Below are 21,254 nucleotides of genomic sequence, written 5' to 3' on the forward strand. Positions count from 1 at the left end.
CTCGTCCGCAACTCTAGCCAGTCTTCAGCACGTCAGATTTCAGGGTGAGCTATTATTCCTAGCTCGGGCTGGATTCTCTTCTTCGCGTCTTGATGTCTTTGAAGTTCGGACATGGACCATCGTTTTACTTATTTTAGTTCTTAATTACTCTTAGACTTAGTAATTTGAGGATAGATGTTCTTGATGTGATGACTTCCAGATTTTGGGGATTATAAGTATTATACTTTAGAAGTTATTTATTGATTATATTAATGAGTTTTGGTCTTCCGCATTATATTTTGTTCATTATGGTTGAAATATTGGTAAACGTTGGGGTTTAGATTTGTTGGTTCGCTCACATAGGAGGATAAGTGTGGGTGCCACTCGCGGCTCGTTTTGGGTCGTGACAATGGACACTTCGTCACTAGTGTGTCCATGCAGCGCACAGGCAAAATCGTAATTTTAAGTTTACTCCATCTGCACTATGTATAACAGTTTTGGCCTTCCATTCTCAATACATCTTTTTTTCTAATTGAATGTTAAGTTTTTCATTTGCTTTCTTCTTTTCTATCTTGAATTTCTCTGTTTTTTGAAGACTTTTTCCATGCCTTTGTATTGTTCCTAATCTACTTCTTTTGAAGGGGTTAATATTTTTAGAAGTTTTGGCGAATGAATTTCATATTTCACTACTTCTCTATTTAATGACACTTTGTGCACTCAAGGTATTCGATAATATTCCTGATAGCACTATCAATAGTTGTGTTATGTTTTTGTGTTCATAGATTTTTCATTATATTTCTTTATATTGTGCAATCACTAGAAGATGCATCATCATGATAAATTAGAGAGATATAGTTCCTTTTATAAAAATATGTCTACTAGAAGTTGTATATGCATGTTAGCAGTTGTTCCTCATTTCGACATGCATTATGTCTTTTTGATGAATTTTGTGTGCATTAACAACTAATTTGAGGCGGATAATGCACCTAATGTATTTGATAATATGTTTATCAGAGACAGAAACTAAACTTTTAGATTCTATTTGATTTTGAATGAAACATGCAAAATAGTTAAAGTGTGTATTTTTCAGGTTCTTAATTAGTCAAGATCTTTTTATGAGCTTTTTAAATACTCAAGTAAAGACATTATACTCATGTAAAGATGTATTATGTTTCAAATATTGCAGTACACCTAATTTAATTCCCAATATATTTGGATTCTACAATGATGCTTGAAAATAAAGCTTACTTCTATATTACTTTCTCTTACGATAAGAACATAGAAGAATCACACAACAACACTTAAAGTACGAATAACCGATTGAAGTAATATTTATACTCCAGTATCAAATCTTAATGGATGGAGAAACAGATGATAGCAGAATACTTTGAATAAAATACTATTTCTGCAGTTTTTCTATTTTCTTTATTTTAAATCCCCACACACAAAAATTTCTACTATCAACCAAAGGAGTTAAGTTATATAGCATGTTGTATAGGTTATAACATTAGTTAGAAATTTCTTAAAGTTATTTTTCTGTAACTTGATAATGCAAAATGAAAATTTATATGCACATGCCAACACAATACATAAGAGATGAAGGAAGAAAAGGAGTGCGCTGGGGAGAACATGAAGATTCTCAATCAGGACTAACATAATTCATAAGCCATCTCTGTTGTTTCTTGACAAACCTATATTTGATCTTAATTATCAAGTGTTTTTAACATTGTTCAAAAAGTGAAATATGTAACTAGAAGTGGTAGCATAATCCTCATGATCATCCACTAACAGATTGCACATGACTGGTCTTTGAGGTGCAAAACTCATTTTTCTTAGTGCAATAGTTGGGAGAGCTACAGTAGCCTTGTAAGAAAGGTTTCTCCTCTTTCTTGATTTTCAACTAATGTGACCTTTTTAGTTATGTGTACTGATATGTTCTTCATATAAAAGTCAGTGGTTTATCTACCTTTTTTCAAAAATCAAAAAATACAAGAAATTGCTTACTTTTGTCCAAAAAGTTGATGGGAATGTGGTCCCTTAAATTTCTTTTAAGAAGATTCTCTACTTTAGAGGTTTCATTCAAGCTATCATAGTTAGCACTTGGTTTGTACTAGATCAAGTGATACTAGAATAAGGATTCTCAAATGACCTGACAACCTACTAATGAGATATGAGTTTTCAGAATCTGTTTGTTGGGCAAGTTTTCTTAATTGCCTCTTTCCCTTCTTAGTGTGTAATCTTGAGCTTAAAGTTATCTAATATGAGCATGATTTACTTAACTCATACGAAATTATGGGTATAAACTATTTAACTCAAGGACTACTCATAGGGTTTATGCAAAATTATGAACATGAACCACTTAACTCAAGGACTCAAGCTCGACTAATAGGGTTCATGTGGAATTATAAGCATGAGCTGCTCAAATCAAGGAATTCATGGGTAACATGTTATAGTGTCATGATTGTAAATAAAATCTCATAGGGGATTAAGAATCAATACTGAAGACTTAGAACTTAAAGATATTACTCCTCTCCATGATACTCATATTTATGGAGTACATGCGAAATTTATGGGCATAAACGACTCGACTCAAAGGTCTACATAACTACATGGAACTCATGTATACAACTATTCTCATTCTATTAGTTTCTTTCTCAAATCTTAGTTCAAAACAATGATGGATCTCAAAGAATTCACAATTGAACTTAAAAGTTTTCTTGAACTCTAGTATTAACTCTGTCTCTTGAATGTGAATTATGAATTCAAGAGTTATGATTCATGATATGAAGGATCTCATGATGACAAAGTAGACTCATGAAGGCTCTTTCCTCATCCTCTAGTACTTATTTACTCGAGCCTTGGAACAAATTAGTAGAAGTTGTAGAAACTAATCAACAGGACTTTCTTAGAATGTTCGAACGAATTCTTAAAACTTAACTCTCAATTCTACCTTGAATTTGAATTAAGAATTTAAGATTATGATCATGTTAGAAATGATTTTAGATTAAAAAAAATAATTTTCTTGAAGAATCTTGGATAAGAACTTGAATAGAAACCTTGAAACCCTAGCTTGAAGATAAATGATCAAGAAAACATTTCTTGACATTCTTGAATTAGTTTCTTGAAACTTATATGGTCAAGAATTATGTTTTTCATTAGTAAAGATGAAAATATGATTGTTTTGAAGATTTTATTAATCAAGAAATTCGTTTAGAATTTTCTTGGAGGTAAAAAGACAAAATCGACTCTTTGTAATAATTTTTTCCGTCGGCTAATTCATAACAGCACTGTATAGGTTACTAAAATCGTCATAACTTCTTACTCAGAAATTGGATTGGCGCAAAAGGTGACATTGAAAAGTAGATTCAATTACCTTTAATTAAATAGGTTATGACTCACGTAACTCTTAATTTGAGAGATATGGTCGTTTAAAGTTGACCCAAGTAGAATCTTAAATCAAAACTTAATGAAATTTCAAGAACACTTATCAAAAACTCATCAAGAACTCTAATCTTTCAACTTTAAGAATGAAGTTGCGCTGAATATAACATGATTGGCGAGTGTGTGAATAAACCGAACACTATGAAAGCTTACATACCTATTAGGGATTAGATCCATGGCTAAAATCCGTAACTAAACTCAAGAATGTCGACGAACATCTTCATCCTTTTCTCTTTTCTCCTCTTTTCTCTTCTTTTCTCTTCTTGTCTCTTCTTGAACTCTCAACTAAAACCTTAGGTGTATATTATGATTATAAAACTGAACCGAAAAGGATTAGACCCATAAAATATTATTAAAAATAAATAAAGTCTGATTGGGTAAGGAAATGACCAAAATACCCCTCACAATTTTCTGCTAGCTTTCTTTCACTGGACAACCTAACTTCAAAAGGTCATATCTCGCTCATCCGAACTCGAAACATAGAAAGCTCGGCGGCGTTGGAAATTATTCAAAGATCTTTCCTATGGTATCTTGTAGAACACCTAAATCATCTTGTGCTAGAAGTTATGGTCGTTTGAAGTTAACCAAAAACTCATACTTAGTTTAACTTGCAGAATTTCAGATTTTGCTTTTTCCAATTTGGTTCTTTTTGGAACTCTTGATGCTAAATCTAGTAAAATGACCTTAATACTTAAGAAATTTATAATTCCTTGGTAAAACCTCATTCACTACGATGAACGGTTTGAGTCTTAGTTCGAAAATTTTCTGGGGTGCTACATGATAATTATTGCCTGTGCACCAAATGAAAAACTGCAAACCTTAGTAAATATGTAAAATTGACAAGTATCTTACATTTTTGGAGTGTTATTTGAATGTGTTTCAATAATTTTTGCTAGCGAGTTTTTCCATTTAAGCATTCAGGTCTGCCAACTGATTTTTTATTATTATTTTGAGATCCTCTGAAGATTTAAATGACATGCATCCATTTTGGGTCTTTGACAAAGATTCTCTGCTTGCAATAAAATAAAAAATATTTAAATGAAAGCAATATTGGGCCAAAAGGAGAATGGTTATGGATGATTTATATAGTTGTCTCTAATTTTGTTCCTGATTGAAGCTTAGTGGGGTTCTTTTCATTTTGAAAATTTTTAACACATTGAAGGATGATTTATATTATAAATTGACTTTCACGGCTCTTTGGAATTACAACCCAGGAAGCAATTTTCATGAAACAAGGGACAATAATATGTTAAATTCTTTTTAGTAACAAAATCTAACGCTGATATTTTAATAGTCGTCATATTTAGACGAATTGTTCATTGAGCAGAAGAATATTGTTGTGATATGATAGTTTAAAGTGCTTGGTCTGCTTGATAGTGTATTTGAATAGTTTAAAAGGCAGGGGAGCTGAGAACTTCTCAACTGCCGAGGGAGTCTCAAGTTCCTCTTTCTGTGTTTTTTTTTTAGATAAAGAAAGTACGTTAATTTATATATCTAAATTGTATAATTCTGGTGATACAAAGGAGACATCATTTTTTCATTAAATATGTTTTTCTTTTTCATTGTTAATTTTTTCAAGGAGACATCCTGTAAGGATAATGTAAGCCGACTATCTTAAGTTACTAAGTTGTAATGAGAGTGAGAGAAGGCAAACAACATATCAAAGTAAATAATCTATTTATTGATAGTGTTCTAACTCTGTTTTGATATATTTTTTGGTATTTGAATTAGCATTAAGACATAATAAATAAAACTAATTAAATTCGATTTCTCTCAAAATCCTTCTCCCTTAACCCTAAGATAATATCTTTCTGTTGTTATTCAAGGGCATGGTCTGCTGCATAGTGTATTTAAATGATCTACTTGGTTATATTTCGTGGACCGCTCATACTAAGTGAGATAACAATGTGCTTTATAATCATATGTGGATTGCTCATATTATGCAAGGTAAGAATGAACTTTTCAGTCCCTTGATAAATCATAAGGGACTTATTTCAATTTCTCTATCAAAATTAACTTTTTCCAATTACTTTAATTGTGATATCAATTGGTAATGATATTTCATTAGCTGGTGTTTCAAATTTAATCATTTATTTAAGAATAGAATGCTCCTTTGATTGACAATGAGTTTGACTGAAAACTTCCCAAAGGAAAAAGGTTAAAGGGAACATGAATATAGTAGTGTATGTTTTTACCAAAAAAAATGAATATAATAATTTATGATTATGCATTTCTCCTATATAAAGTTTTAAAAAGTGAGATTCTACGTAAATATTTCCCTCCCAATTTACAACATATGAAAAAACAAAAGCCTCAACGTTTGACTTACTGAAGAGTTCGATATCAATCATACAATTTGTCTTTGTAGACTTTTACAAACTTAATAGTAATGAATATGACTCTCGGTCATTTTCAGTAAATGTTCTTTCATTTTCTGATATTAAATGTGGCTTTTGAAACAGGATCATTGCAGTACATTCGAGGCTGCATAATAGATATGAATATGCAGGTTGAAATTTTTCATAAAATCATTCCTGAAGTATGATCTAAATTTAAAGTACATTCTTGTGTTATATAAGTGAACAAACAACATTTTTAAACTATTCAAAAAGTTGTAAGATTAATCCTTCTATCTATTTTTAAAAAAAAACTCACGCCACCAATAAAAAATTAAATGTGTCAAGTCGAATAAATATATGTACACATGATTAAGCTAATCAAGTTAAGTGATTTTTTTAGAAATTGAGGATTTAAATCATATTCAGACAAAATATATTTAAATTCTAAATATTCTTGTAAAAATATGGCCAAATAATACTCCAACTTCAAGTTTTTGAATACAATTTGCACCCTAAATTTCTAACATTTCTGTACATTGTATAAAATGCGAATTGCATTGTATTTAAAGTACATGCGCCCTAAATACTTCATTAAAGAAAATCTCTAAATAGTTGGATGTAACTTTTAAAATAATTTTTTTACATAATTGTTGTAACCTTCGAAATCTACTGTATAGACATTTCAAAACTTATGTATTGTTGCAAGTCAATTTACTTGATAATGCAAAAAGCATATAAGCTTACAACACGCAAAATTTCAATTCCGAGAATGAAAGATTCATTTCCTATCCATATCCTTATTCTTTTTAGGTAACTTTAATCTTCTCGTCATAACAAGACATGATCAATTTTTTTTTATTGATTCAATTAATTTCTTAACAAAATATAAATTGAAGGATAATTCTTGTCATTTTTAATAAAATATAAGAGTATTTTTTGCTCACTCAAATAATATAAGAATGTATATTAAATTCAGTTATAATCGAAAGATGATTCAATAACTCGAGATTTGTGTGATGTCGACTTTTCTTTTCCCAATCAATTTTTTTCTATTGCCGGTTACTTCCCTGCAGGACTAGTAGTAGTTCTTTTCATATTTTTTTAATCACACATTTGTCATTTCAAGCCGAGGATAGTTCTAGATCGATGTAAATGGATATGTATTAGCATTAGTTTCTTTTCTTCATGTTTGTGTAATTGTAAGTAAAGTGAGAATATAAATGACTTTTTAAGTTTAGTTGTGCATACCGTCGTTCACACCCCTTAATAGAATTGTCAAAAAATATATAATGTACCACGGGCCATCCCCCTCTAATACTTTCTCCGTCCTTATTTAGTTACTTACTTTAGAAATTTTTCGTGGTCCTTATTTAGTTGTCCACTTGATAAATATTTTTAAAAAATAATTAATAACATAGTAATTTTATTATTTTACTCCTATTTATTATGTCGTAGATAAAAAGTTTTATATTTTTTAAAGAAATTAGTCATTTATTGAGAATATAATAAGTAAAAAAAATTATTTTTTTTGATTTATCAAAATAGATTAATAATTAATGATAATTTTAAAAGAAATATGAACAAGTGATTGGGAACATAGGGAGTATATAATATAGATATCACTTGACGGTGCAACAATCTTCAGACTATAAATAAGATAATTGTCATTTATCCCCTTTTTATATAAAAAATAAAAAAATGTTTCTTTTTTTATTTTTTTTAAAAGACTAAAGATTTTACTTTACAATTTTATATTTGAAATAATTATATTTAATTCCTTGTTATAAATCTATTGTGTTATGTGGATGATCTATTAGAGTTATTTAACAATTAATTGGGTTCATGTATTAGTGTTTTTAATGTGATAAGATTCCAAGGTGATAAGAATCTTTATGATAACTATGTATAATTTCAATGTGACCTTTGACTATGATACCTCAACACTATAAATAGAGATATCATTCACCATTGTATGATACACTTGAATAAGAAGAAAATTCCTCTTCTTCTATTTACTTCTCTTGTCTTCTTCTCTTTATGATTATATTATTATGAGCATGATTTTATAATACTTTATCAGCACGAGTCTCTAGCCAATTAAGATTGAGTTTTAGTTTTTCTTTAACTCATGTTTTGGTTGATCTCGTTATGAGAATCAAGGTATTATATACATAAAATCAGGTATGTATTTTCTAGAATATTTTTATGTTTTAGAATAAAAATAGTATTCAGTCACAAACAATTATCAGGAACCAAAGACATATACTACTATTGGTTGAATATGACATGCTATACAAAATTTCTTAAATAGAAGAAGGTATAAAATTTTAATAGCATGAGTTTGAATGTTATTTTGATTGTTTTGAAAGACTCAAAGGGTGAGTCATGTTGTACTTCGGTTTATTATACCGTTGGTTAAGGGTAAAATGATAGATTCAAGTTTCATCGCACCAAAAGGGTAAGACATCATGTTAAAGTCCGGATGCACCATAATGAAAAATATTTGAGGATAAGACGATAGATTAAAGTTCTATGGCACCAAAAGGGTAAGACATCAATTTGAGTTTTGATGCACCGTGATTGGGTTAAGTCCCATAGAATTATGGCATAACACGACTTATATGGATAATATATTGAGTTTGAGTCAATGCACCATAGTGATGATATAATGATGACTAAGGCTTTGATGAAAAGTCTTGAAATTCGTCCTATTGAATTTGCTCCATTCCTTGAAAAGAATGTGGAAGCAACATATGATAATTTTGAAATCGCATGTTCACTTGCTCCATTCTATCGTATGAATGTGGTAGGAGTAAATAGTTAGTCTCAAAGATGACAAATGATTAACGATATGAAAAGGGGCATGAAATGACGGAATTATAATAGTCATCGTTGTGATAATTATAAAAGGAAGAAAAAACACTATTGGTTCTTCAATAGTCCTTCAAAATGTGAAGGCAATTTTTATTATCAAAATGGTAGAAAGGTCATTAGACTTGTGAATGTTGTCGGCCCAATAATTTGACAAGTTTATAAATCCTCCATCAAGAGACAAGAAGATAAAGTGATGGTTCAATTGATCTTTCAAAGTGATGTTGAGGTGTATAATGGAAATATGATGAATTTTAAAATCATGACAATGTACTTATAATGCAAATTTATAAAGTACATATAAATGATTAGACCATTCCTTGAAGAGAATGTGACTTGTGATGAGTATCGTGAATGCTCGACCATTCTATAAGAGAATGGATCAAAATGTGATAAAATCATTATGGGTTGAATATATGCCACAACTCACCTCTATGGGAGGTTTGAGAAAAAATGATATACACCAAAATTCACCTCTACGGGAGGTTTGAGAGGAAATAAATTTTATTTGCCAAAAATAGTTAATGATATTGTATGTTTATACGTCACTATGGTATGTTTATTGTGAACTACCGAAAGGGCAAAAGAAAGAAATAGTTCTTGCCTATAAGGGTTGTAGTCATTATTGTGTGGCAATACAAATATGTCATTGGTTGTGTACCTATGGTACAACAAAAGTAAAGCATGAAACATGTCTTGCTCGTAATGATTTTCACCATGACAATGATAATATAATTTCCTCCTTGAAGGAGATGCTCACCATAGGGATGGTATCATGGAAAATATGATAGTACACAAAATTAAATTGCAAGCTCTAACGAGTTGTGCTATTACCAAAGGAATAATATTGGTTTGTAGTAAGTCTCAAAAGAAACTTTTTAAGTTTCGGATGAATTGAAAATAAATATCGAGACTATAAATTACAACAACTGAAGCGGGTTATAAGTATTACCCATTTTTTCCTCTTGTTTGTTGCAGACAAACATGAACATACTGATGAAATCACATGCGAAAGTAAATTATAAGTGTACTGAAATAAAGATTAGTTGGCATGACCGGTTGACCATTCTGATTTAAATGTGATGCAAATGTAATTGAGAATTCATGTGGATTACATGATGAAGAAATAAAATATTCTTCAAGAATTCTCATGTGTTGCTTGTTCTCTTCATAAAATGATCATTGTACCAGTTAAGATTGGGATTGTAATTCCCTAAAATTTTTGAAACATATAAAAAGGTGAATATGGGTCTGTTCACCTATCATGTGGATCATTTGCAACTATATGATCGATGTATCTATGTGATGGTCACATGTATTTTGTTGTCAACTTACAAATTGGTTTTTGTAAGATTGTTTGTTTAAATTTTTAAAATTAAGAGCACAGTTCCAAACTATGAAATTATATTTGATAATGCTGGTTGATTTAGCAGAAATTGTATGCCTCCAATTATATCTAAATCATGGTTATGAGAACAAAACTCCCAAATGAGATTTGGTATGAGATAAGTAACATGTATCAACACATCTATGCATCAAGCCAACAAAGTTTTCCCATTAAAATTGGTTCAGGGTCAGGAACCAAATAATTTTCATCTAAAAGGTTAAATGTGCGGTTATGATCTAATTTCTCCACCACGCACAAAGATGAATTCCCAAATAAGGTTGGAATGAATGTTAGATTTGCTAACATTAGGAGGATAGATGATTGACAACTGAAAATTATGTGTCAGGTTAATTATGAATTATCTAGATCCTCGCTAAATAAATATGTGAACTTAAAGTTCAAAGGATAATTCATTTGCATAATGTTGCAAATCAATTTCCAAATGAATGTACTGACCCTATGAAATAATTCAGCTACAAATGCTTTAATGTGAAGTCTTTGAAGGATAGAGTCTATGATACGCCGGAAGCGTAATGGACCAATCCGTTCCAAATATAAAAGTTCCTTGAATAAGGAAGGACCAAATGATAAATATGGTCATGATAATGAGGCAAGTGCTATAAAATAGCACATTGACATAACACTTCATAAAACCTCAAAAAAGGCTAAGGTACCTGAAAAATGATGAAAAATGAAGAGATCTCGATAAGTTATGTCATATTGGAATCGACATCAAATAACCGTCGACGGTATCTTTGATATGAGGTAGCACTCAATGATATAAATTGTGACGAGGATCTTGAATTGAAATATGTCATATAGTGTGGACAGATAAAAGGTTGGCCAAGTAAAATGCATGATTCAAGTATATTGTTTCACTTACAAAAGTAACGTTTTGGACAGATAGTCCATAAATCAAGGTATAATGTCAGTGGGGTATAAATAAATTATTATGCGATTGTATAACCGTAAGATATCAAATACGGTTTTTGCCTTGGGGCACAAAGATTTGTCGCAAAAATTCTGACATTTTTGGAAATGTTTTTCTCCTATGGTGGATGCAATGAGGTTTGTTTTGATCTGGCAACATATGAAAAACTTGAATGCATGTAAAGAATAATTGTAATGTCTAGCTAGACAACGATGGTTATATGAAAATCCTTGAAACAATCGAGGTGTCTGAAGCATATAAGAGTTTGAAAGAAACTTTTTCAATAAAACTTAAAGAATCCTTATATGGATTGAAATAGTCAAGGAGGAAAAGGGTACAAAAGAATGACCCTAATTGTCCTTGTATTTTACGAAAAGGTATTGGTAAGACAGAATCTTGTCTTGACCTACGATCGATAATTTGACAAATGTTATGTTTGTCTATCAGTGCACATACACAGATATGCTTTGATGCGTTTTATATGGATGAACATTTATTGAGTATCCCAATGATTATGAGATCGCTTTACATAAACGATGATTCAGTTTGATCTCAAAAGAAGGATGAAGAGCTTCTTGTAAATTTACTGGAAAGATTCAGTTTCTCCGCGATAAGAGGACATTGAAATGGTGTTGAGCACATGATTGAATATCCTCGAAGGACCATAGTTATGGGTTTATTCTATTCCGAGGAATCTAAGACAAAATTGATTGGTTGCGCAGATGCAGAATATTTATTTGATCCGCATAAATCTCTATCTCAAGCACGCTATTTGTTTGCATGTGGAGGCACAATAATATCCTGGCGATCAATGAAGCAAATGTTGCTACGCAAGAAATAAAAACCATCCATGAAGCAAGTCGAAACTACGTCTGGTTGAGATAAATGACACACCATATTAAGGAAATGTGTGGTTTTCTTTGAAAAAAGAATATATCAACCACAATGTACGAAGATTGGAGACATCATCACAAGAAATTAAGTGATGTTTTAATCAGGGGAGATATAATACGTGTTGTGCTCTTTTCCCTTGACCGAGGTTTTTTCCCACTGGATTTTCCTGACAAGGTTTTTAATGAGGCAACAAACAATGCGTATCAAAAAGATATGTGTACTCTTTTTCCTTCACTAGAATTTTTTCCCACTGGGTTTTTTCTAGTAAGGTTTTAACGAGGCACATTATCTATGGACATCCAAGAGGGAGTGTTATAAATATATTGTGTTATGTGGATGATCCATTAGAGTTATCCAACAATTAATTGGGTCCATGTATTAGTGTTTCCAATGTGATAAGATTCCAAGGTGATATGGACCTTGATGATAACTATGTATAATTCCAAGGTGATCTTAGACTATGATATCTCAACACTATAAATAGAGATATCATTCATCATTGTCGCGCCCCATTTTCGCAGAAAACGGGTTTTGTGCACGACCTAACAACTCTTTTGGGATTTCGAGTTTAAGGAGTCGCCACCTAACGAATTAAGGCGTGTTAGGGCACCTATCTAACCTAACTAAGTCTAGCTAAGGTCAACGAGCCAGAGATCAGGGTAAGGGTTCAAATTACCTCTAGGGGAAGGTGTTAGGCACCACTCGAGGTCCACAAATGTGGGTCCCGGCCGTATCTCATGCAATCTATGTGGGGGTTACAAGTAGCAATCCAGGTCACTTCATTATTATTAATTAATATGTTGCTAAGTGATAAGTAATATAAAACAATTAGGTCTATTTTTATTTTATTAATTTAAACATGCGAGGCTAGGTGATAGCAATAAATAAACAATCAGATTTATTTTTTTAATTTATTTTAACATACGAGACTATGTTATAAACAAAATTGGCAAATATTAAGCAATTAATATGTGTGAAAGTAAAGTTTGAAAATTGATAAGTTTTGAATAGGAATTTTTATTTTAAAAAAATGTTTGTTTCTTTATAGGGATGATGCCACGATATTGTTGATCGCGCTCCTCCACCATAGAAACAATTTTGATTTGAGGTCGGTCTTTTAAAAAATATAGTTTATGTTTTTGAAAATGATTTAAAAGATTTAGTTTGCATATAGGCACATAAATATTTACACATAAATACACATAATCCCTTTTGAAATTCATGGGTAGGTGGTACTTTCGGGGACGCGTCAGTTTAATTTAAAAATTGGAACTAGACCTCGTAGTTCCTTTGACTTTCCCGCTAACGATAGGTTAGGAGATAGTGTTTATAATTTATTTTCAAAAAAATAAACAAATGTAATAATCAATCCAAAGTTTTAAAGGATGATTGAATAATGACTTTTTTTTTAAAAAAAATATTGCAAAACTTTGTAAGAAGAAAAAGAAAAAAAAACATTAATGTTGTAAATTTAATAAATGCAAAGATTTTGCTATGAAATATTCAAAAGCCAAGTAGTTTGTTAAATGTATGAAATGATTTAATTTATTATCACTATTATTTTAAGAAAACAACATATTGCATCATAAATGCGGAAATCTTCAAAAGGACAAATAAAATTATTAATTAATAATATTAACTAATTTTAGGGGGAGGGCACAAATATGCACAATAAATTTTATTTTTTATTATGGATATGCTAAAAGTTTATTTACAAACCTACAAACATGATTCCTAGGTGTTCAAAGTGATGTAACACATATATGCATGATTTTGTAAATCTAAATGATATGAACAATTTAATCCTTAGGCATGGTTTCTACGTGACAAGACAATGCTAAAAAGTTATAACATATTTTATTAACATCTAACAGCCTACTAGATTATTAAGATTTGATTTTAATATTCAAAAATTAATGGAATCTAGTTATTTTAAAACTTATTAACAAAAGCGTCAAGCAAATTTAAAATTGGTTAGATTATAACACCTACAAACAATAATTCTAGGTGGTTAAAGATAAACCTATAGGCATGATTTCTAACTTTAAAAAAAATTACAATGAACAAGTATGTAAATCCCCTTCCCTTAGACGATCCCCCAAATAAATTTATATATGGGAGCTTTAGAGTTATACAAATGTTACAACATTCAAATAAATAAAATAAGAAAAAAAATATAGATTCAAATAAACAAATAAATCTTTCTTCATGGCTAATCTTCAACTTGAACTTCAAGTTTGAAACCTGTCAAAGCAATCAAATAACTACACAAGTAATCACATTTATTAGTCAAGGTGAGACAATATGCAATTGTTTAACAACTTATACATAACAAAAGAATAGAACAATGAGCTCACACAAATGTACGAATACAAAAAATAATGTAAATGCTAATTCCGAATACTAACCGGTTAAATAGATTAGGAATGGTAGCAATGAAAAAAAAACAAGTTGATCCAACCTTTACTCGAACAAAAGCAAAATAGCAAAATAGCGAAGAAGAATACTTGAATGTTTACCGGAATCTTAATGTATTTTTAGAGTAGCAAGAGAGCAATGAGAGAAGGAAGAGTGATGAGAGAACTTGTGATTGAGAGTGAATGAGTGTATGAGTTGATTTTCTAATGAATAAAAGGGGTCTTATTTATATAGCAAAGAGGGGTGCACTTAATAAGGGAAATAAATAAATTAAGGAATCAATTATAATACTATTTCCTTATGTTGAAGGAAGTCAAATCAGCCAAATTATTTAAATATTTTTACCAAATATAAGCAATTAATAAAATAAGAAGAGTAATATATATTTTCCTTAAATAAAGTGAAGCCAAAATCAGAAAATATTATTTTACCATAAATAAGCAAGTAAGAAATCAATGCAATTCTCTTAACTTAATTAAATATCATTTTTCTAAAAATACAACATGTAAGAATATTAAAGTTAATCAAGGTAATAAAGAATCAACTAAAGATGAATATAATATTTTAAGGGATACAAGAAATCAACAAGTACCATTTAAAAGTCACCGTAACAAATCACAATTGGATCAATATATACTTACCATAAGCAAATCCTAAGCTTAATGAGCTCAACTAAATAAATTAAATTGGATTGAAATTAAGTTATAACTCAAACTATTATACCATTTCCGATAAGACAATCAAGTGATTCAAATACGAAGTTACAAAGTTACTCTAACTCCATAGGTTATGATAGATGGAAAGGAGTCAATCACAGATAATGTACTAACAAAAATTGAATTACAAAGAAACAATTATAACAACATTTCATGACCAATTACCCAATGCATTTTATGCCGTAATTAAGCTAGACAACCAATTATTCTAATTTCAAAAGGTTTACAATCGATTACGGAGTGAAAACAGAGAGGTAAAATGAATCACCAATTTCTTTTTTACATTACATCAAGAGGGAATATATGATAATCAAATCATATGGGCAGCTCATTCCAACGATAATTATTTTGGTAGACCAAATGACATAATCACAATGAACCTACTCTAAGATTAAATGACAAGTAAGGAAGCTAAACGAAAATACTCAAGCTGAAGCCACTTATTTTTTCCAAATTAAACATGCTGAAAATTTTATATATTGACAAAATAATAACATTAGGAGATTGAATAATACACTAAATAGAGAAATCAAACCTGGACGGATCTGTTAAGACACGTCTTTGAGTTTCGCCGGATTTCGATGTCGTTCATGCCGGAATATATGGCCAAACCTGTCACTGTTGGGGCTGATTGGAGCTGCTGGTTTTGATCTGCTGCTGGTACGTCTGAGCGGCTGCCTTCGCCGGAAAATAGAGAGGAAGAGCGAGCTGCTGTCTCGCCAGTTGCTGGCTGCAAAAGGAGAAGAAAAGAAAGGATAAAAAGAAGGGGAAGACAGAAGGGGAAATGGGAGAGGAAAGGGGGGAAGAGGGAGGCGGAGAAAGGGAGAAGAAGAAGAGGAGCGATGGGAGAAGGGGAGAGGGAGGCGGCTGGTGGCTGGAGCTTCTGTCCGTCTTCCTTCGCTGGTGCCTGGCAGCTCGCCTGAGTGGTGCCAGTGATGGGAAAAGGAAAGCGGAGAAGAAAGGAAGAGAGGAAGAGATGGACGGAGAAGAGGAGTCGAGGAGAGGAAAGAGGGGTCGCCGGAGAAGAGAAAGAGGTGGGGAAAGGGGCAGACAGAATGGAGGAGGCTCTGCCAGGGAGAGGGGAGGGTGAAGAATGAATGATTTTTAGGGATTAGGCTCTACTTTAGGTTAGGATAGGTGGATTAAATATGGACCATTGATTTAATACGAGATGAAGGGTTAGGATTCGATCTAGGATTTAGTTATTTAAACGGACGGATGAGATTAATAGATGAGATCTTGAAATTAGATTGGAAAAGATATGGAATGACCAAAATTGCAGTAGAAATTGGCTAGAATTGAAATGAAATGGTGGTTACAATTGAAATAAAATTGAAATTGGATAGGCTAGAATTGAAAGAAATTAGAATAAAATAGGCTAGAATTTAAATAATCTTAAGGAAAGTGTAGGAATTACTATTTAATTAAAATACTACATATATTAAAATATTTTTTATAATTGAAAAATCATTTAGATTTTAAAACATTTGAAATTCATTAATAATTTTGAAATATTTTAATAATATTTACGATAGTTTTATAAAGTAAAACATATGAAAAATATATAATTTTCAAGCAAAATCGACTAAAATTCTAACTTCAAATAAATTTTAAAATACGTATTTATTCGAATAGCATTCCAAAAAATGGTTAAAGGTCGATCAAAATTGGGTGTCAACAGCTGCCCCTTGGTTGATTGAGAATGAAGAATGAATTGTCAGGCAACCAACGTTGACTTAGTAGCCGATTTTGTCCGACTGACGAGAGATGTCAGTTGGATCAATTGAAACGATATAGAGTTGAAAAAAGGTACGCCGAGACTTTGGTTTTAAAGTCGCCTACATATCTCTGGGTATACGAGAATCAGGTCGTGTGTAGTTCTAGATTCAAGAGCAAATGAAACTCTTAAAAGTTGAAAGAGCGCTAAGGTATTCAAGGCACGATATCGGCTTGAATGGATAAGATTAGAGTAGCGAGAAGAGAGAGATTGAGAGGCTAAAAGAGCATGACAGAGAAGCGAGAAGAGCATGATAGAGTAAGGCCATCAGCTTTTGGAGCGCGGTTCGGAGTATGAGTAGCAAAGAATTGATAGGGTCTTTGTTGTGATAGATGATAGCATGATAACAGTAATCAAGGGCGATCGATCATATCTGCAAATTCTAGATAAAATGTTAGCTTATAAAATAGATAAAGTATGAACAATAATGATGAAATGTGAGTTCTAAATAAATGATAAGAGGTGATAGGAAGCGTATCTGTTTTGAGATGCCCTTGTAGACTTTGGCTTAACTTGTTGAAGAAATGCAACCCATCTCCGAAGGTTAAAGTCAACAGCCAATAGATCTTATAGTATAAAGATATAATAATATGAGGAAAATGTGTGGTTGTAAGGTGGATGTATGTAAGCATCCTGTTGTAAGGTAGAAGAGTCTAAATGTCATATTGTAAGGCATACGAGCATAAACATCATATTTTAAGGCGGAAAAGCCTAAACATCCTATTGTAAGGCGGAAGAGCCTAAATGTTGTATTGTAAGACAAACGAATCTAAATGTCGTATTGTAAGGCAGACGAGCCTAAACATCGTATTGTAAGGCAGAAGAGCCTAAATATCCTATTGTAAGGCGGAAGAGCCTAAATGTCGTATTGTAAGGCAGACGAGCCTACATGTCGTATTGTAAGGCAGACGAGCCTAAATGTCGTATTGAAAGGCAGACGAGCCTAAATATCGTATTGTAAGGCAGACGAGCCTAAATATCCTATTGTAAGGCGGAAGAGCCTAAACATCCTATTGTAAGGCGGAAGAACCTGAATGTCGTATTGTAAGGCAAACGAGCCTAAATGTTGTATTGTAAGGCAAACAAGCCTAAATATCGTAAGGCATAAGAGCCTAAATATCCTATTGTAAGGCGGAAGAGCCTAAACATCCTATTGTAAGGCGGAAGAACCTGAATGTCGTATTGTAAGGCAGACGAGCCTAAATATATATTCAGTCAGCTGATAATAGCCTCAAAAAAAATAATCTGAGGATAGTATGACTTACATAGTAGCTCATAAACATGACAGTACGTTTATATGTAATTTATTCCTGCATCCAGAGAAAATCGTAAATTCAAAAGGCGAGAGAGGGTCATACCTGTGCTTGTTTTGCCTTTAGGGTTGCATTCCGTTGTGATGAAATTTTTGAGGATTTCTCAAAAATTTCTGCCCCAGTTTAGAGTATAAAATATATACTCACTTTTTTAAATATCTCTATGAAAATTTTTGAGGTTTCCTCAAAAATTCTGCCCCAGTTTATTAGTAGGAAATTTTTTATCCTGCTTCACTCAAAGAAAAATTGTAAGTTCCAAAGAAAGTGATTGTCTTGTATTTGGACATTAAGGCTCGACTTTGATTCAAGTGTCAATTATGTTCATGGATTGTCAATTAGCCTAGATTTGAATTTGTAAAGAAGTGTTTTGAATGACCATGAGAAAGAAAAAAAATTTATTTGATAGAGACCGGACCCATCAAGGGTTGCCTACGTATCCAAAAAGGAAATCAGGTCAAACGTAGTTCAGAATTACAAGGAAAAATGAAAGGAATGAGGAAGGCTTTGGGCATAAGGTCTGAGAACAATAAAGTCAACTTTGTTCATAAGAGTCTTGTCCATATCAATTTCTCTGATGTGATTTACGCTTCCTTGTCAAGTGCCTAACGTACATCTTTGTAGGATCTCCTTGAACGATGAATGTATTCTCCATAGAAGGATTGCAATTGTTGTTTTGTGGACCTTGTTGCACTATAATTTTTCCTTTTTCAATCATACTCTGAATCTTATTTCTCAATGGTGCACATTCTTCGGTGTCATGACCTTGAATGTTTGAATGATAGCCACAATTTTTGGATAGATCAAAGTTTGAAGTAGAGTGCTTGGGAATCCATCCATTTATTGGTCTTAGAAGTCCTTTAGCCCATAATCTCTGGAAAATGTCGGTCAAAGTTTCCCTTAAAGGAGTGAAGACACGAGGTTTCCTCACCTTATGTTGAGATACCTGAGGGTTGGAAGGCTCAAGAATAGCATGAATTTGCTCAATATTCTGATTTCTTTGTTTCGGAGGTATATAGGTTGATGCATCTTCGTTCCTTTCATCTAATGAGTCTTTAAGGACTTGAAAAGATTTTTGTGTATCAGCAATTCTTCCAGACTGAATGCTATATTCTAACTCTTTTCCAATTCGAATTAGATTGTCGAAACTTTGAATACCAGCGAAGAATAGGGTTTTGTAGTATATACCCTCAAGTGATTTGATGAGAGTTTGGACCAACTCCTCCTTATGCGGTAAGTGACGTATCTTGGAGGCTTCCATTCTCCATCGTATGACATATTCCTCAAAAGATTCATGACTTAATTTCTTCAATTTGAGCAAATTTAACATTGTAGGGTCAACCTTGTTATTAAACTTGTATTGTTCCACAAAGTCTCGAGCCATGTCTTCCCATGCGAGCCATTTGTCAAAGTCTTGTTTGACGTACCAAGTGAAGGCTATTCCTGATAAGCTTTGAATAAATAACCTCATTAGGAGAGGTTCATTGTTTTCTAAGCCAACTAGCCTGCTGCAAAAATCTTTGAGATGTGCCATTGGATCCCCATGTCCGTCGAACATGTTGAATTTTGGAATTTTAAATCCAGCCGGTAATTCCACTCCTGGGTGTAGACATAAATTTTTATACTTCAGGTCATGAGCAGGTATTGAGTGTAGTCCTCCATTCACCTTTTTCTCCAAGTCATGCATTTTTCACTGTAGTGCATCTAGCTTAGACTTCTCTATTTTGTCACCTATTCCCTCATATTGTGAAGCATCAAAGTTGAGGCGTGTTGGAGACCTTTGTTGAGAGAGGGTGTGAGTAGGAATAGGATGAGGAGAGATAGTCCAAAAGGTACTTTGTTGTGGACGAGAAGAGGGGTGATTTTTTCGAAGGTTGAACATATTTGTCATATTGCGGGTTCTTAGTCGAGCCAAAATCCAAATACTAGACAACCTTTAGTCAAAGAAGTAAATCAAACACAAAAGCCAGTTATTATATAGTGAGCCAAAATTATAATTTCAAATGAATGACACAATACCCTCAAAGTGGGACAATTATAACAGTTAATAGAATAAGGCACATAATTGATTCAAGTTATACTTTGCCAATTTGAAGTTTAGAGTCAAAGAAAGATTTTAACTCCATTTTGATATAATGACTTGATTTAAAATATGATGATCAAATTGACACATAAATATGCAATTTGTCTAAAGGGTGTTGGGGCCCTTTAGACAATAGGGTGGCTACTAATTATATGGATTGACGCCAAGGGTCAAACCACCTAGGGTTTATGCAGCATGTATGACTTAACCAGGACTTCTAAGAGTTGGATTGACACGGACTTGAAAGGGATTCTATGCGAGAGGCTCGTGGCTTCACGGTAGTAAAACTATCCGTTTCGTCCACGCATATGCCAACTCTCTATAATGGGCATTTGAATAGGATTTGAGTAGTTGTGAGAGGTGCAAAGGCACAACATCACGAGAACAAAATTAAAAAAAAGGAAGAGGGTCCCAAGTGGGGGAAGTATGAACGGAATGTCAGTTATCAAAGCAATAAACACTTAGCATTTAAATTGAAAAGCGGTAACATATAGGCAGTTTATAAACCATAAATAGATAAATAGGCATGAATAAATAAAGGAATTTAAACATATCAAGATATTAAAAATCACGCAAATAAGGAAAGAGGGTATGAGATTAAACATGTAATTAAGCAAATAAGAGAAGAGGTGAAACATGGTAATAAACTATTAAGGAAAAGGGAAAGGGGTGGAACATGGAGAGAAGACAGTAAATAAGGCAACAAAATAAACTAAACATGGTAAGCACCTAACAAATAATGAAATGACCAAAATGAAGTAAACCCCACATAAATAAGCACTAAACACGTAATGGTAAGAACCTAATATCCCCAACAGAGTTGTCATTCTGTCGCGCCCCATTTTCGCAGAAAACGGGTTTTGTGCACGACCTAACAACTCTTTTGGAATTTCGAGTTTAAGGAGTCGCCACCTAACGAATTAAGGCGCGTTAGGGCACCTATATAACCTAACTAAGTCTAGCTAAGGTCAACGAGCCAGAGATCAGGGTAAGGGTTCAAATTACCTCGAGGGGAAAGTGTTAGGCACCACTCGAGGTCCACAAATGTGGGTCCCAGCCGTATCTCATGCAATCTATGTGGGGGTTACAAGTAGCAATCCAGGTCACT

At 32.4% G+C, this 21,254-nt stretch overlaps 1 protein-coding gene across 1 annotated transcript; it reads right to left on the reverse strand.

Annotated features, from left to right (window-relative positions):
* Positions 1–18,460: 18,460 nt before the first annotated feature.
* LOC107004405 lies at positions 18,461–20,003 on the reverse strand. Its single transcript, XM_015202606.1, has one exon. It carries the CDS (start codon positions 19,748–19,750, stop codon positions 18,629–18,631), a length of 1,122 nt encoding a protein of 373 aa, XP_015058092.1. The 5' UTR covers positions 19,751–20,003; the 3' UTR covers positions 18,461–18,628.
* Between the last annotated feature and the right edge of the window lie 1,251 nt (positions 20,004–21,254).

Source organism: Solanum pennellii, chromosome 11, assembly GCF_001406875.1.
Source record: "Solanum pennellii chromosome 11, SPENNV200".
NCBI lineage: Eukaryota > Viridiplantae > Streptophyta > Magnoliopsida > Solanales > Solanaceae > Solanum > Solanum pennellii.